The sequence below is a fragment of the Balaenoptera borealis genome (assembly GCF_965194805.1).
Source record: "Balaenoptera borealis genome assembly, chromosome: 12".
NCBI lineage: Eukaryota > Metazoa > Chordata > Mammalia > Artiodactyla > Balaenopteridae > Balaenoptera > Balaenoptera borealis.
The window spans coordinates 49,782,737-49,802,081 of NC_138869.1; the positions used below are offsets into that span (position 1 = coordinate 49,782,737).

General features: G+C 41.6%; 1 protein-coding gene across 8 annotated transcripts in view; it reads right to left on the reverse strand.

Moving 5' to 3' along the window:
• Positions 1-19,345, reverse strand: part of ULK4 (unc-51 like kinase 4) — a 538,746-nt gene that overhangs the window by 445,070 nt on the left and 74,331 nt on the right. For all 8 annotated transcript variants that reach the window (XM_082348367.1, XM_082348366.1, XM_082348364.1 and 5 more), the window contains one exon: positions 3,336-3,443. In XM_082348367.1, coding sequence (XP_082204493.1) covers positions 3,336-3,443 — 108 coding nt within the window. The remainder of the gene's footprint in view (positions 1-3,335; positions 3,444-19,345) is intronic.

The window sequence follows — 19,345 nt, forward strand, 5'->3', positions numbered from 1 at the left end:
GTATATATATATATATATATATATATATATATATATAACTGAGTCACTTTGCTGTACAGCAGAAATTAAACACAACATTGTACATCAACTATACCTCAATAAAAACACTTTTTTAATTAAAAAAAAAAAAAAAAAGGAAGAAAAGCACAGCAGGCTAAGGGGTTAGAGGAAGACTGTAGTCAGAGAGGCTCCATCTCCCATTGCTCAGGGCCAGGAGAAGGCTCTCTGCAGGGACCCATGTGAGCAGAGAGAAAGTGTAAACATCTGGGGGGAAAACAACGCAAGCAGGAGGAACAGCGAATGCAAAGGTGTGGAGGCAGGATGGGGGTTTTCAGGGAACTGTGGGGAGGGCAGTGCGCCTGGGAGGAGGAAACAAGTAAGAGGGTCGTGAGGGCAGAGGTCATATGGGGACTGGGGAGGCAGCTCACAAGAGCCCAGAAGGCAACTGGAGATTTAGCTGTGACAACGAGGAAGACAGGAAGCATGGGAGGGCTCTGAGGAGTGACAACTGCAGAGTCTCATGGGTTTAACAGGCTCACTCTGGCTGATGTTTGGGGAAGACTTCAATGGACACAAGAGTGAAGCAAGGAGATCATCTGGAAATGATTATGGGCTGGACAAAAAGAGACAAAATATAAGAATACCTGGCCTCAATGTGGTATGTATCCTTGACAAAAGTCAGAAAAAAAGTACGTAAACTATAAATGTGTTGCCTCATAACATCCTCGTCAGAATCACAGTCTGGTCTTCTGTTCTCATGCTTATAAGCGTAGGGTGTTACCAGAGAATCAAAAGGACAGGACTTAGGTGTCTACATTATATACGATATGCATGTATGTATGTATGTATGTGTGTGTGTGTGTATACACATATCACTCACTTCAGGTCAGTCTCACTATGTCAGCAGTGACCTGAGATGTTAAGGTTAACCTATATTCTAAGTGACAATGCCACTAACAGCCTCATCTCGTGAAACATTAGTGATTTGTGTGGATCCAGGGACATAACTTCCTTTTCTGGTTTGCTATCATAAGATGTGGTCAAATGTCATGGCCACAGAATCATCCCTTTATTAAAACAGCCTAGCTTACATCCAATTAAAGTGAGAACCAAGGGAAATGATTCTCTAGATCTACTTTTAGAAACAAATAGAAATATGATTCTGCATTATTCCATTTATATAAGACTCTACAAAATGCAAACTAGTCTATATGACAGAAGGCAAATCAGCGGTTGCCTGGGGGTGGGGAGAGGGGCAGGAGGGAGGGGTAACAAACGGTGCTGAGAAAACTTTTGGAGGCGATATTTTCATTATCTTGACTGTGGTGATGGTTTCACAGATGTATACATATATTAGCATTGATGAAATTTTAATCTTTAAACGTGTGCAGTTTATGCTATGCCAATTATACCTCAATTAAGCTGGGGGGAAAGGTAAAAAAAAAAAAAATGGGACACACACCCCCCAAAAAATTGGACTAGACTCCCACCCATGATAAGATGGCAGACCACACTTCCTGTGGTCTGAGATACCTGACCTTTCTTCTAAGGAAAGCAGTTTTATTCTGTATCCTTAAAATGCCTCAGAGAGCTGACAAGAAAACAAAGAATAATCAAGCCAAAAATTAGCTGCAAGCATGAAGGGATAAACAGAGCACTGAAGTTTGCTTTTATTCTGAGGGCCTGCAGAACTTGGTAAATTTGAGCTTTGATGTCAAGGCCTCCAGGGCCCAAGGTAAGAGTAAAGCCAATATAAACTCTCCAGCCCCACCCCCCAAGAACTTCAAGGAAAACCGTCTTTCACAAAACTTAGCACACAAGAGAATGTTCCAGTGCAAGAGGAGGAGGGAGGGAGCTCTAAGTACTAATTGAGAAAGACATCCATATTAATTATTAAGAAATAGCTCCAGTGTATATATCTCCATACACTGTTTTTAATACTGTGTAACTAATAAGTGAAAAAAGTTGCTCTACTTGCTATATAAAATGAGACAAAGTAAGAATCTACATTTCTACTCGCTCATTTGTGCAAACCTAATGCTGTAAATATAAGTAAGAAAGTAATCGTAATGGTTATTTATTGGGGAACTACACAGATGGGGGACAAAAATAGAAAAGAGACCCTTCCCTGTATACCTTTCTATACTTCCAAGTTTTCTAGTTTCATGAATGTGTTATCTCTTCAAAATATAAAATTGCCTGAGAATAAACTCAACCAAGCTAAATGTACAAAAGCTTTATGAGTGAAATATATTGCGTTGGCCAAAACGTTCATTTGGGTTTTTCTGTTAAGATGACGAACTTTTTGGCCAACCCAATAATTTAAATAACTTCAATGAAAAATCTTTTAATATAAATATATGAAAACACCATTTTTTTGTGCATTAAAGGACAACATACCATAAATGTACTAATACTTTCCTCATAGATGCAGTACAATCCCGAACATGCATTAGAAGACTCAAAATCACAAAGACAGCAGTATTTCTGTATAGTCAATGCAGGGTTCAAAAGATGATTTCAGAATTGGACAATCTGATTCTAAAATTTATTCTGATATGTAAAGGGCCAGGAGTAGCCAAGACATTTATGAAAAGGAAGACTAAGGAGGTGAGATTTGCCGTACAGGCTATCAATACTGAATATGGAACTAAATGATTTTAAATACTGATGTTTTATAGTAATTAAGTTAATTGCCTTAAAATGATGATCATCCAGAAAGTCAATTTAGATACTAAGGATACTCAGGTTATATAACATTTAAGCAAGTTCTAGAAGCAAAACATAAGTACAAGGAGAGAACTTTTCATTAACTTTTAACTGGTACTCATTAAAACACTCAGAGCATCACATGAAATGAATAACTCGTAATTTATCTACATCTATTCAATATATTCCCAAATATAAGAAGTCAAATTCTGCAGTCACAGATTCTCACGCCATGTTAAGAGCTATATTTACACATAGTGTTTTAAATAATAATGGCGCTTTTACACTGGGAGAACCCACAGGATCCTCTCGCAGGAAGGAGTCAAAGATGGCAGCAACCTAGGGAGTACTTTGGGGACTCTGGTCCACTGGTTTCAAAATACAGCCTGAGAATCTCCTACACTTTAAAGAAAAAGAGGCACTGGGGGAGAGGGAAGACAGACAAGGAGAGATAGAAGAAGAGTCAGAAAGACACTGAGAGCCTCTCTCCTCCAGAGGTAAAAATTTTCCTAAATTCCTTAGGTGTGCTCAAAGGGGCAAAATCAAAAAACTTTGGTATTAACACTTATCAGCCATGATACGTCAGAACACATCAAAGAACAACAGAGTTAAACAGACAGTCTTACCTGGGTGGCTATAAGATAGATCAGCTCCCCCAGGGTTGGTAAAAGGCACTGTTTTAATTTGCTGTTCCTGAAGTTTTCCCTAATTAATTCAGTTAAGAGAGTAACTGCCTGAAACGAGAGGGAAAAAGTATATTATTTCATGTGCATCTCTTGGTTCTTTAGCCTATATGCAACAGGCAAGACACTCTACAAAATTCATCTTGCATTTTTAAGAACTGGTTTCCAAATTATTTTCAATATACGGGCCTTATTCCTGAAGGAAAAAAATAGTAACTCTCCCAGACGAAGGTACAAATACACCCAGTGAAATAAACTTACCGACTTACAGCACTTATCAGTTACCAAGCATTTTCACTATATCGCCAATCTTCTGTGAGGCAACCGTTGCTCTATCTTTAAAGCCAGAAAACCTAGGCTGAGAGAGTTGCAGCCGCTTGCCCACATGCCATCCAGCCCACTTGGAAGCCAGAATGTGAACACAGATTTTCCCATGCCAGATCCAGCACACCCCAGTTTGAAAAATTCTTACACTGCATGAAACTTTTAAATGATTCCTTCAAAAATACAAGTGGGGCAACATTATACCAACATTCCAGTATAATCCACTTTGAAATCCGGCAGCATGTTTTATCAGATCTAGTTAATTTCCTAGGACTCATGCTGAGAAAATCCCATGTACTCCATGCCAGAATGTATACCCCAGAACACAGGCTAATCAAATGATACTGTGACCATGAAGTAGGGTATAATGATTTCAGAATGATACATATAGAATGAGATGGGAAAAAATTGTATATAAATAGTGTGGAAGCATTGCTCCGAAACAGTGCATGCAACTGAAAACATGGTGCACAAACAAGATGATTTCTTACTGTGACAAGATATGTTTTTAAATTGAACATATATCAAAACATTAGGTCGTACAACTAAAACTAATACAATGTGATATGTCAATTATACCTCACTTTAAAAATTAATTAAGGCTTCCCTGGTGGCGCAGTGGTTGAGAATCTGCCTGCCAATGCAGGGGACACGGGTTCGAGCACTGGTCTGGGAAGATCCCACATGCCACGGAGCAACTAAGCCTGTGAGCCACAACTACTGAGCCTGCGCTCTAGAGCCTGCGAGCCACAACTACTGAGCCTGCGAGCCACAACTACTGAGCCCACGTGCCACAACTACTGAAGCCCACGCACCTAGAGCCCGTGCTCCGCAACAAGAGAAGCCACAGCAATGAGAAGCCCGCACACCGCAACGAACAGTAGCCCCCTCTCACCACAACTAGAGAAAAAAACCCATGCGCAGCAATGAAGACCCAACACAGCCAAAAATAAATAAACAAAAAATAAAATAAATTTTTTTAAAACTTAAAAAGTTTAAAAACTGAAACTGAGCACTTAAAAACTTTCAGAGCAATTTGACGATGCTACAACATCCCAGCATGTAATCACTGGTCCCGTACTGTAAAACAAGAGTGTGGACAAGTTGGAGTTGCACATCAGGGAGCTGCACAACAGTCATGCACGGGAGGAACACTTGTTGATGTGGGTTTTTCTGAACAGCTTTATTGAGTTACAACTGACCTACAATGTGCTGCATTGTTGTTTTTTTTTTTGGCCATCCGTGAGGCTTGCAGGATCCTAGTTCCCTGACCGGGGATTGAACCCAGGAGCATGGCAGTGAAAGTGCCGACTCCTAACCACTGGACCGCCAGGGAATTTCCAGATCTGTGTATATTTAAAGTGTACAATTAGATATGTTTGTTATACGCACGTCCCAGTGAAATCACCACCACAATCAAGATAGCAACACCCCCAAGTGTTTCCTCAAGTTCCCTTGGTAATCCCTCCATTTCACTACCTTTCCCTCCTCCCACTGATTTACTTTCTGTCATTAGTTGGCATTTTCTAGAGTTTACGTTAATGGAATCATATACTATGTATTCTTATTTGTCTGGCTTCTTTCACTTAGCATAATGCATTTGAGATTCTTCCATGTTGTTATGTTTATACATAGTTCATTCTTTTTCGTTGCTGAGTAGTATTCCCCTGTACACAGATACCACCTTGTGTAACTCCCACCACCCACTGCCTTAGACACATTGAATCCCCCATATAAAGTGGTTGAGGAGGAAAAAGGAATCATATACATCACATCAGCCCTTGCAGGCCACTTCTACACACAGTCTTCCTTTTCTTTCAACCCGTACTGATCATCCACTAGTATTACCTTGAACCCATCTGAAATTAACAATGTTCAGCCTTTTCTTTTTACCTACAAAAACAGCAATTTGTCACCAGCATACCTATCATAAAAGAACGGATAAAGGAAGTATTCTAAAGAGAAAGGAAACGATTTAAAAAAAAAAAAAAAAGAACCTCGGAAAATCAGGAAGGAAGCAAAAACATGGTAGGCAAAAATACAGGTAAATACAATAGGCTTTCCGCCTCCTATTAAGTTTTCTAAATCATGTTGGATGGTTGAAGCAAATGTTAGGAAAATGCTTGATTTGGTTCTAAATGTATTTAGAGGGTATATTTAAGACAACTATATAAAAATGAAGGAGGTTAAATGTTGAAAAGGGAGGTAAGTTTTCTATACTTCACTTGAATGGGTAAAATGATGACACCACTAGACTGATAAGTTATGTATAATATGAATATAAACAATGTTGTTTTTAAAAAAATCAAAGGCAAGCTAAATAAATGAAGAGATGTATTTGTGTGTGTGTGTGTGTGTGTGTGTGTGTGTGTATTTTATTTTCTGTACAATATGATGTTTTGACATCTTAAAAAAACCTTTCTCGCTGGGGAGAGAATGACCCTACCCTCCCAGGGCCAGCCAATTCTTAGAGGTAGCAAAGGCCCAGGAGAGCATGTCTTTAATATGCAAACTCGCCGATCCAGAGCCATACCTCCTCTATCTGGCCCTTATACCTCAGGAGGCAATATTCTTCTGCCTTCATCATCCCAGGGCCAGGTACCACGCAACGAGAGACTCTTCCTATAGCCCAAAGCCTGCTGAAATTATTCAGACTAGCCAATTCTAAGGTGTTTATCCTGCCTCACCTTTCCCGTGGAAACCCCAACAAAGGCTATGGCTTAAGCACTCCCCTTTTCTGCCTCCTGACCACGTTGGTGTTTTTCCATATGGCCCTGTATGCCATGCCTGTCTCTGGGACCTGTAAACATAATAAACTTTATTTTCCTGAGCCTCTCTTCTCTCTCCTCTTGTGGCTGCTCCTGACTGATCATCTCATAAATGAATACAAAAAGGAGCTATACTATGTTCATATATAGTAAGACTCACGGTAAAGATCTCAATTTCCCCCAAACTGATAGCTTGGTTTATTGAAATTCCTATCAAAATCCTAGCAAGATTTTTTTTGTAGATATCAATAAGATTATCCTACAATTCATGTGGAAAGCAGAAGTATCAGAAGAGCCAAAACAATTTTGAAAAAGGAGAATAAGGTGGTTAAAACTGTTCTACCTGATTTCAAGACTTATTATACAGCTACAGTAATCAAGACCGTGTGGCATCGTCAGAGAAACAGGCACTCAGATCAATGGACCAGAACAGAGAATCCAAAACTAGTTCCATACAAGTATGGCCCACTGATTTTTGACAAAGGTGCAAAGGCAATACAACAGAGGGAAGTCAATCTTTTCAAGAAATGTTGCTGGAGCAACTGGCTCTCCACAGGAAAAACAAAAAGGAAACCTCAACCTAAGTCATCTGACACTTTATACAAAATATCAACTCAAAATGGATCATGCATTTAAATGTAAAACAGAAAACTAGAAGTAAAAAAATAAGATAAAGTCTTCAGAATCTAGGTAAAGAGTAGATTTGATACCAAAAGCACAGAGACATTGTACCAAAGAAGCTATACAACTGGCAGATAAGCACATGAAAAGATGTTCAACATCATCGGCTATTAGGGAAATGCAGATTAAAACCACAATGAGATATCACTACACACCTATCGGAATCGCAAAAATAAAAGAGAGTGACAACACCACCTGCTGCTGAGGATGGAGAGAAACTGGATCACTCATACCATTGCTGGTGGGGATGTAAAATGGTACAGGCAGGCTGGAAAATAGTTTGGCAGTTTCTCTAAAAAACAAATGAACCACTAAACATGCAGCTACCAGAGAACCCAGAAAGTCATCAGCATTTATCCCAGAGAAATGAAGACTTTCATCCACACAAAAATCTGTACATCAATTTTACAACAGCTTTATTTGTAACTAACCAAACTGGAAATGATCCAGGTATCTTTCATCAGGTAAATGGTTAAATAAACCATGGTAAAGCCATACTAAGGAATACTATTAAGCAATAAAAAGTAACAAACTGTTGGGACTTCCCTGGCAGTCTAGTGGTTGGGACTTCGCCTACCAATGCAGGGGGTGCAGGTTCAACCCCTGGTTGGGGAGCTGGGGTCCCACATGCCTCGCAGCCCGAGGGCCATGACATAAAACAGAAGCAATGTTGTAACAGGTTCAGTAAAGACTTTAAAAATGGTCTACATCAAAAAAAAATCATAAAAAAAAAAAAAGTAACAAACTGGTAACACGTGCAACCACCAGGATGAATAGCCAGAGAATTACATTAAGTGAAAAAAAGCCAACTCTGAAAGGTTACAGACCATACAGTTCCATTCATACATCCTCAAAATGACAGAAGTACAGAAATGGAGAAGAGATTAGTGGTCGCCAGGGGTTGGAAGGAGGGGCATGAGACAGAGGGAAGAGGGTGTGGTTATAAAGGGCAATAAGGGTGATCCTTGTGGGGATGAAACTGTTCTCTTCATTAACTATCTCAGCGTCAATATTCTGGTTGTGATATTGCACAATAGTTCTCCAAGATGTCACCATCGGGGAAAACTGGATGAAGTATACCCAGTGTCTCTCTGTACTATTTCTTACAGCTGCATGTGAATCTACAATTATCTCAAACTAAAAGGTTTAATTCTTTTCAAGTCAACCTCATACTAAATTCAAAATCCAACTTTCTGCTTCACAAAATTCACAGCAGGGACATATAGCCTTTCTCCATTTTATCATCCACTGGCATTTTGTATCAGTAAGCATCACAGGAAATCAAAAACATTTTAAGGCTGCAGACCCTTAAAGAGATAAAACTGAACTGCCTCCGGCATAAAAGAAATTGCTTTGGAGCTCAGTGTCTTGTAAATTGACAAACATCATATAATCTATGCCAGTAATGCCACAGCAACATGACATCTCACTTGCAAAAATTAACTTTGGATACCACTAAACAATACACAACAAATAATGTTTCCCTGCAATGTTATTTGTATAGATTTTCCACTTGTTCTATAAAAATTTAAAGAAATATTAATATTAAAAAGGAAAACTGTAAGACTAATTAATGAACAACCCACATAAATGACAAATACCAAGAAGAAAATTAAGTTTTTATTGACCTAAGTATGACATTCAAATATGCCAATACTAAACAGAAAAAGGTAAACGAGATTGTTTAATTCTTCTTCCAACTCAGAAATCCAAGTAATACGTGGATATTGTTCTTATGCATGTTTGTCCTATAGTCTGTAAAAATCTGCCTGGCCTTGGGACTTCCCTGGTGGCACAGTGGTTAAAAATCCACCTGCCAATGCAGGGGATATGGGTTTGAGCCCTGGTCCGGGAAGATCCCACATGCTGAGGAGCAACTAAGCCTGTGTGCCACAACTACTGAGCCCGCGTGCCACAACTACTGAAGCTTGTGCGCCACAACGAGAAGCCACCGCAACGAGAAGCCCACGCACCGCAACGAAGAGTAGCCCCCGCTCTCTGCAACTAGAGAAAGCCCTTGAGCAGCAACAAAGACCCAGTGCAACCAAAAATAAATTTGTAAAAAAAAAATCTGCCTGGCCTTCTAACATTGAAACTAAAAGAGATAAAAAATGGGATATTCAAGTATTATTCTACTATTGTGTGTGTTTTGGAAAACCTAAGGAAAATGAGGGGGTTGGTGGGGGGACTCTTATTTCTAGTATCATTATGCTTTGAGGCATATCTACACCATCACTGGTTCTATTACCCTAATAGAAACTATCCTTCTGTAACCACGGGCATGATGGGTTGCTTGATTATTTCTAATAATAATTTAAGATTGTAATGCTATTTCCTAAACTATTTTGAAATCAAAACCCATTTTACAACAACTTTGACAAAGTGAAGCCAGGCCTCTTTTGGCTTTATCTGAAATCATCAGATTGACATTAAAAGGTCAAATGTGCTTCAATCTCACATACCCTGGACTGAGCCTCTTAGGCAGAGAGACAGGAAGATGATGAAGTAAGAAGTTCTGCAGTTATAAAACTAATATTCTGAACTTGCAGAAAGAGTTTGCTTGCTCTTAACTCTCAAGTTATAGTTTTTAAATGTCCATGTTAACGGGTATACAATTAACAGCTACAAATAGAAACTGAATTAAACTCCAGATCCAGTGTTTTATTAGGCCAAAGAGACATTTTTGAAACCTTATACAACTATTCCCAAAGGGAGATACAGCAGCAGCCATCACAACAACATAGTCTTTTAAATTAGATACTATTCAGTATTCCTCCCTAATCCCTGAAATAAGAGGCATTCCACAATCTCAAATGAACAGAGAATTCCAATTGATACCACTTTGCCCAGCCCTTTTCTTTCTTAGAACACCATTTTCAATGTCCCAAACACAGCTTGGGCACATAAAAGAAGAGCCCCATAATTCTCTCTTCAATTTTATTTTATTAAATCTTATATTTCTTTGGGTATTGCATTTCAGATCTGTAGACTTGAAACTTCAAGTTCTCATTTTCACAAGTGTTGGTTTAAAAAGTGTGAGAGAGAGAAAACACACTAGACAGATAAGAGAAGGCTGAAGAAGCAGGAACAGAAAGATGGTAAACCTGTTTGAAGAGAAAAAAAATTCTGTATCTAATAACTAAAAATGTCGTTGTAATGTGGCTACACATTCTCCTTGGTGATGTCTGGATATCAAAGTTTTAACATTAGCGTCTATACGAAAAGACAACCCTCAGAATGGAAGAAAATATTTGCAAAGGAAGCAGCTGACATAGGATTAATCTCCAAAATATACAAGCAGCTCATGCAGCTCAATATCAAAAAAAAAACAACCCAATCCAAAAATGGGCAGAAGACCTAAATAGGCATTTCTCCAAAGAAGACATACAGATTGCCAACAAACACATGAAAGGATGCTCAACATCACTAATCATTAGAGAAATGCAAATCAAAACTACAATGAGGTATCACCTCACACCAGTCAGAATGGCCATCATCAAAAAATCTACAAACAATAAATGCTGGAGAGGGTGTGGAGAAAAGGGAACCCTCTTGCACTGTTGGTGGCAATGTAAATGGATACAGCCACTATGGAGAACAGTATGGAGGTTCCTTAAAAACTAAAAATAGAACTACCATATGACCCAGCAATCCCAATACTGGGCATATACCCTGAGAAAACCATAATTCAAAAAAAGTCATGTACCACAATGTTCATTGCAGCACTATTTACAATAGCCAGGACATGGAAGCAACCTAAGTGTCCATCAACAGATGAATGGATAAAGAAGATGTGGCACATATATACAACGGAATATTACTCAGCCATAAAAAGAAACGAAATTGAATTATTTGTAGTGAGGGTGATGGACCTAGAGTCTGTCATACAGAATGAAGTAAGTCAGAAAGAGAAAAACAAATACCATATGCTAACACATATATACGGAATCTAAAATAAAAAATGGTTCTGACAAACCCAGGGGCAGGAGAGGAATAAAGACACAGACGTAGAGAATGGACTTGAGGACACGGGGAGGGGGAAGGGTAAGCTGGGACAAAGTGAGAGAGTAGCACTGGCATATCTACACTACCAAATGTAAAATAGATAGCTAGTGGGAAGCAGCTGCATAGCACAGGGAGATCAGCTCAGTGCTTTGCGACCACCTAGAGGGGTGGGATAGGGAGGGTGGGAGGGAGATGCAAGAGGGAGGGGATATGGGGATGTATGTATACATATAGCTGATTCTCTTTGTTATACAGCAGAAACTAACACAACATTGTAAAGCAATTATACTCCAATAAAGATGTTTTAAAAAAAAATAGCGTCTATGGATGTAACCTTTAATCCTTAATTCTCTGCATGTTAATTGGGTAACTACGTTCAAATTGGCATCGAACTCCTAAAAGTAAATAATCAGGGAGAAGAAGTAAGGACTGCTATCTTGTCACTTCCCTGTCAAGGCCTAAATGTAAACAAACAACCTGTAACTGGTGGATTTTTTTCTCTTAAAGATTATGAACTGTCAGGAAAAGCAAATAAAATGCATAGTAGATTTCTCAGTCTTTTACAGCCGTAGAAAAAGTTTGGAAGCAGTAGGTACACAAACTTTATCAAGTTCCTGGATTTATTTTTTTTTAATTAGATGTCAACAAATTTCAACTGCAAAAGAATATGTCATTTTTTGGTCAACAGTCACCCAATCCCTCTTCCTAACATCACCCAACTTCCTTTTGAAGAAATACCTCTCCTGTACTGTGCCTGGTCTGTGGGATGACAAAGCAGGCACTGTGTGGGAAGCCCTCCAAACATGGAACCTGCAAGGGCTCCTGGCTCCCTTCAGAAACATCTTTCCTCCCACAGCCAAGGCTCTTGCTCAGAAATCTGAACCTTGAGTCGGGTGACAGAGAATAAAGGAACAGCTGAAGTTCACTCATTCCTTCTAGCAATGGTCCCAAGCAAGACTCCAACAGGGTCCTGCTCCAAAGGCCCTCTGGAGCTCCCAGGTCCTGACTGTTCCAGACCTCCTCTTGGAGTCTCTGACCTTGCTCATTTCCCCTAATAAATACCCTTTATGCTTAAGTTAGGCAGAGTCAACCTGCAAAAGCGGTAAACGGTACTTGCGCTGTCCAGTTCCCCTCCCTTCCTGGACACACAAAAATACTTCCCAGCTCCCCTGGAGTTGGGTGGGGCCATGTGAGTAGTTCTGACCAATTGGCTGGGTAGAAATGATGTATGTACACCTAGGTGCAATTTTCCCTACTCTATTCCCCTGCCCCAGGAAACATGAAAGCATCCTGCTGAATGGAGATGCCACATGAGCTGGAAGCAGCCTGGAATGCTGAGGTCAGCTGCCCTCAGAGCCACCTACGCCTGCAGCAAGAGAATTTTAAGCCTCTGAGATTTTGATGGTCTCCATTACCATATCATTAGCTAGTCATATCCTGACTGAGACAGAACGCTAATCATCCAATTCACAGAGACCACTCTAATTATACATAGGAATGATGAAGTTTTCCTATTTTAAAATAATCACTGACAAAACAAGTCAGTAAACTACTGCACCCATATCTTAGGGTAGAAGAAGATCATTTGTGTGGCAGCTAAGATCTGCCATCAACATTTATATCATGGAACTGACACCAGTGTCACAAAGCACCAATCACCAGAAAAGCTGTGAATGAGAAGTATACTGATAAATCTTGCCATACAGGTTAAGAAATTCAATGTCAAACTGCAATAAATCTGTAATAAATCTGTAGTTCAAAACCTGATTAATCATTAAAATTCTTTTGTCCATTTCTGGCAGATGGCAGACAAAACATCCTAAAGATTCCTCCCATGGAAAGTAATTGTAAAATGTCAGATAAAATATTTTTAAATATCTTTATAAAATGCATAGCTGAACTGGCAAGAAACTAAGGAAATCTCAAAGACAGAAACTTAAAAAATATTCAAACAGAGAGAAAACAAGAAAATAAAGAAATAGGTAAGCATTCAAGACACTTTAACCCTGCAGAAATGTGGGTGAATCTTTGTGACCTTGAAATGACCTTTCAAAATGGAACAAGACACAAACTCTAGGGCTTACCCATGGTGTGCTATCACATAGGAAATCATTCACATTAAGTTGGTACCCCAAGGCTGTACGAATAAGAAGTGAACCAGCCTGCAAGAGAGGGCAGTAAGGAACCTCAAGACCTTGGTACTGAATGAAGCGGTGGGGGGGGATGGGGGGGGGGAATCTTCCCTGAGAATCAAAACAAAGCAGGTCTGCAGGGCTTCCCTGGTGGCGCAGTGGTTAAGGATCCACCTGCTAATAATGCAGGGGACAGGGGTTCGAGCCCTGGTCCGGAAAGATCCCACATGCCGAGGGGCAACTAAGCCCGTGCGCTGCAACTACCGAGGCTGCACTCTAGAGCCTGTGCACCACAACTACTGAGCCCATGTGCCACAACGACTGAAGCCTGCGCGCCTAGAGCCCGTGCTCCACAACAAGAGAAGCCACCGCAATGAGAAGCCTGCGCACCACAACGAAGAGTAGCCTCCTCTCAGTGCAACTAGAGAAAGCTCGTGCTCAGCAACAAAGACCCAACGCAGCCAAAAATAAACAAAATAAATTAATTTTTAAAAAAAAGCAGGTCTGCAGCTCACAGTCACAATGCCTCTCACCTTGGAGGCCAGAGGTTCAAACACCTGGGAGTTTCCTAGTTTGACCCACTGAAATGTGGCCTTAATGATGGCCTTTAATTAATGAGGTCAAAACACTAGGATTTCACCAGCATACTGCAGAGCACTGGTTCTCAAATTTTAGTATGCAACGGAATCACTGAAGAATCTGTAAAAACACAGAATGCTGGGCCCTGCCCTCAGAGCTTCTCATGCAGTGGGCCTGGGGCGGGCACTAAGAATGTGCAACTCTAACGAGCTGCCAAGAGATGCTAATGCTGATGGCCTCAACCACACTGAGAATCACTACTGCGGGACTCCAGTGTCTGCACATCCGAATCACCTGTGAAGCTTTAAAAACTACAGCTATCTGCATCCAACCCCAGAGATTCTGGTTTAACTCGTCTGGGTATAGCCTGGACATGAGAATTTTTAAAGCCCCCCGGGAATTCTTATGAGCCACTAAAGTTGAGAACCACTGCTACAGAGGACAGAGTCTGAAAGCTCAGGGAACTGGAAACATTGGAATGGTTCTGCAAAGTGCAATCTGCCCAGCCATCCCCCTAAACCACCCTTCCCGGGAGGGCCTAAGAAACATGCCTTGGTTGGGGGCGGGGGGGGGGCACCAGCGTCTCTGAGCAGCTCTGCAGCGGGATCCTTTATAGGTCAGAAATGACAGTGGGAAGACACACTGACGATGGAATTGGGTTCTCTGATCACAGAGGGAGCAAAGGAATATAGGGATAGCAGAGACCAATGGCAGCACTTAACTGCACAAGTGCCACAGTGAGTCACAGGGCAATTTGGTGATCAGAGTATTCTGACCCATTAGAATCTGAGACAGTGGTAAAGTGACCATCAAATCAGCCTACAAAGGTGATACTTGACATATAGTAAGAAAATGTCTGGGTCTATTTGGGCAGAGACCTAACAAAAATCCCCGAATCAAGGACTCACAGCCTCTTATCCAGATCCCACGCCCAAGCTGGTTCACAGACCCAGAGCTCCTGGACTAAGCTGAAGTCCCCTGGAAAGAGACGCCTACAAATTGGCCACAGGTAAGTGCTGTGAATCTGTCCCAGCACTCTGCTTCCCCAGAGGGTCCTCAGCCATTTACCATGACTGAGCACTGGGGAAAGGGAAATGCTCAGACTCTCTGAACTTATTAGATACTGGCTCTGAACGAGGGTTGATCTCTGAAGCCCTAAGGTGCCACTATACTCCAGGAGTCAGAGGAGGAGCTTATTAAGGCCAGGGGCTGCGTGGAGTCTTAACCAAATCCATCTCACATCTGTCCAGTGGGCCCACACACCTAGCCCTGGTTATTTTCCTAGCCCTAGAACATACAGTGAAAAAAGATACTAATTAGCAGGATTCCCACAACAGATCCCTATTTAGAGTAGGAAGGACCAAAGGGGCAGCAACTAGAACTAAAACACCTACCCTGCCTGCCCACCTGATGACAGTAAACCAAAAGCAAATCATATCCATGGAGATCAACGATTAGGGATCAGTGCCATTAAAGTCTTGAGAGGTGTCGGGGCAGTGATTTCTACCACATGCCCATTTAACTTCCTGTTAGGACAGTGCAGAAGCCACTTGGGTCATGGAGAATGACTACAGCTTTTGCAAATCTAATCAGATGACGATGCTGATTGTAGCTGCAATTTCAGATATGGCATCTTTACAGAAGCAAATCAATACAGCCCCTGGCACTTGGTATGCTTTCTTTTCTATTCCAATCAGTAAAAAAAAAAAAAAATCAGAAGTTGTTTCTACTTGCTGCATTGCCCCTATATCAAGTCTCCCACTCTGTCATAATACAGTCCAGAGGGACCCTGATCATCTTGACACTCTGCGGGACAACATGCTATTCCATTACACCGATGATATTCTGCTAACTGGACCTGGTGAGCAGCGTCCTAACTTGCATGCCAGAGGGCAGGAGATAAAGCAACTGCCAAAAGTTCACGGTCTATTAACATTGGTGAAGTTCCTAGGAATCCAGTGGTCTTGGAGCATGTGATTACATTCCTTCTAAAGGGAGACAGAATTTGCTACACCTGGCACTACCCACCAAGATTAGGAGGTCCAGTGATTAGTGAGCCCATCTGGATTGTAGACGCTCCAACCATTTAGTGATCATTGATAAGGCTGCCAGTTTTGAGAGGGGCCCAAGAAGGAGTTCTGCAGCAGGTCCAAGCTTGTCTGCCAGACGCAGCAGACATATCGCTGTCAGAACTGACTGTGGCAGAAAGGGATGCTATAGAAAGCCCGTGGCAAGCCCCTGTAGCAGAATCACAGCACAGATGCCCCAGATTTTGGAATAAGTCTTGCCCTCCCCTCTGCCAACCACCACTCTCCATTTGAAAAGCCACTCCTGGCTTGTTGCTGGGCCCCTGGCTGAGACTGAATGCCTGCCTCCGGATACTTCGGGACCTGATCTGCCCATCATGAACTGGATGTTACCATAAAATTGGTTATGCACAGTAGCATTTTATTTTAAAATTGAAATGGTCCGTATGAGCCCAAGCCAAGCAGACTCACTCATTCACATTCCATATGCAGGCAGCTCAGACTCTCATGGTATCTGCTGCCTGCCACTGCTCAGCTGCCTCTCCCTTCCTCAGCCCATTCCCGTGACTTTCTAGGGAGTTCTACATTTCCTCCCTGCCAGGACGAAAAAGCACAAATAGACCTGGTGCACACATGGATCTGCATGGTACGTCGGCACCAGTACAAAGTGGATGGCCACTTCCGTGCAATCCCACCCAAAGGTGGCCCAGAAGGACAACGGTGAAAGGAAATCCTCTGAGTGGGCAGAACTTTGTTTATGGTAAATGTACATGCACTGCCCAGAGAGAGATGGACTTAGGGATGCATCTATACCAACTCGGAAAGCAGTAGTTAACAGGCTTGCCAGGGGGGTCAATACTTAGAAAGAAAACAACTGTACTAAAAAAAAAAAAAAAAAAAAGTCTGGGGGAGAGAGGTGTAGATGGGCTCTTGGAAGGGGAACAGAGTGTAAAGACATTCACAGCCCAGCCATATAAATGCCCACAAGAGGGCACCACCAGCCAGCTGGAAGAGCAGGACTACCCCGCAGATGCCAGGCAGCATCTTTCACCAGCTACCCCGGTGCTCGCTCAGCGAGGCCACGTACAGAGAACGTGGGGGCGAGGACGGAGGCATGCATAGGCTCCACAACATGGGCTTCTGCTCCCCAAGGCTGGCCTGGCGACTGCCACTGCCGGGTGCCCAGCCTGCCACGAACAGAGGCCAGTACTGAGCCGTGATACAGCTCCATTCCCCGGAGGGCCCGGCCGGCCGGCCAGCAGCTGGGTGACTGCACTGGAACCCTCTGGTCATGGAGGGGACAGCACTGTGCCCTCACAGGAAGAGATGCCCATTCCAGGTATGGGTCAGCCATCCTTGCCCCTGCACTTGTGCCAACTCCACCATCCATGGTCCTGCCCCTTTCAGTCAGCCTCCCAAACGCATCTCCTTCTGGGCTCCAGGAACCACATTCATCCCAACCCACTTTTTCTTTTTCTTTTTTTTTGTTTGTTTGTTTGGTCACACCACAACACAGCATTCGGGATCCTAGTTCCCTGGCCAGGGATTGAACCCAGGCCACAGCAGTGAAAGTGCCAAGTCCTAACCGCTGGGCCGCCAGGGAATTCCCCAACCCACTTATTCTTTTGGGACCGAAAGGTAAGAACAATTCTACTATTACCAGCCCTGGAAAATGGCACCATCCCTTGTACTCAATCACCCCTTTCTAAATAAACCATCACTGAATTATCCTAATTTGAGTGTGCCACAGGTTAGGGAGGGTGAATGATAGTCCCCTTTGAAAAGCTTCACTTTCCAGTTTTTCCTTATCACCTTGTGAAATCAGTTAATACTGAAAATGACAGGTTCACCCCAATAGCTGGATTCATCCTTTCCTCCTTGGAAAAGAGTAGTGGAACCCCATATCGTACACTTAGACTGACCAATGAATAAGTTGGCAGGTTTCATTTTGAGCAACAGCCTTTTAAGCCTTCACAAACTACTGGTTTTATAGTTTGGAGTTAGTTTTACTCAAATTTTTTAAAAAGGGAAAGAAACTGCTGGAATCACCAGGGACACAGAATTCATATGTCATCTCAGTATCAGAGAATCAACCTCTGAATCCCACTTCTTGACTACTCATCAAGCATCGATGTACACAGATGGCAACTGGGTGGCAGAGGCAAAGGAGAGGGGTGCAAAGTAGACAATGGCAGCCTGCAGAGGCCTCCAGCGAGAATCTACCTACGGTGACGAGAACAGGAATGCTGTTGTAACACGTGTCTTTTTACCAACATAGGGTACTATAGTCACAACTCTTGGCAGCCATACCAGAAAGAGATGCACATACCCTCTTTCCACTCTTCTCTGCTTCCTTCTGGTGACCACAAACTAAACCTGACACAGACGGAGGAAGAGGCCATTCCAGGCAGAAGAAACCAAGCCAGACATATATTCCAGGTATGGCCACACGGTGGCAGGTCCCCTCTTCTGTATCTAATGTAAGCATCTACTGGGGGGCAAAGGATGGATAGATAGATAGATAGATAGATAGATAGATAGATAGATAGATAGATAGATAGATAGATAGATAGACAGACAGACAGATAGATACACACACATATTTATTTATTGAGGGTTAAATGACATTTTACTTGGGAAGAGCAGAATACAATCATGCTCACGACATAAATGTTTTCTTAAGAGGTCAAGTTACCATCGTCCTTTATTAAAATTCTTTTCGATGTATAATAATTTAAAAGTTATGGCACAAAGACATAGCTCCAATACTGTAGTTCTGAGCTTGCTATATACAACTAGTATTATTTACTTGTCACTATATTCTTAATGTCATCTTTTCAACACTCCTCAAATAGAAATATAAGGGAAGCTCATTTTTAAATTGCATTTTTCTGCTTCAGGAATCAGCTCTGATTGTGTGTTCTCTCCAATTCTTTCCATCACCAGTTCTCTTCCCATATTTCTTTCATCTAACAGAAAATTAAATGTGATGCTTTGCTAGGTTCCCAAGGATTACTAAATTATATCACATTCAAATATGTAAGCCTCACAACTGCTGTTCTAAAAATATTGTAACAAAGGTATGTTCATAGCCCAGGTAAAATGAGCATAAAAATTAGTCAGAGCAGAAAACACAGAGGCTGAAAATTGTTCTACAAGATGTCAGGTAAGAAATTAAATGAATTCTATCATTATAAGAAATTAGGAAGCGTGCCTTTTAAATATTCTTTGATGTGAGATGTTTAATTTGTATGCAAAAGTGATTCAAATACGGCAATTCCCCAAACGATAGGCACTTCAGCATCATGGCTTAATATAACAAACCCAGAACGTTTCACTTCGTTCTACACAAACGTGTGAATATTATTCAACCCTTGCTTTATTATTTAACAAATTTGTCTCTCATGCTGTCCAAAAAGTAACAGAAAAAGAAGTTT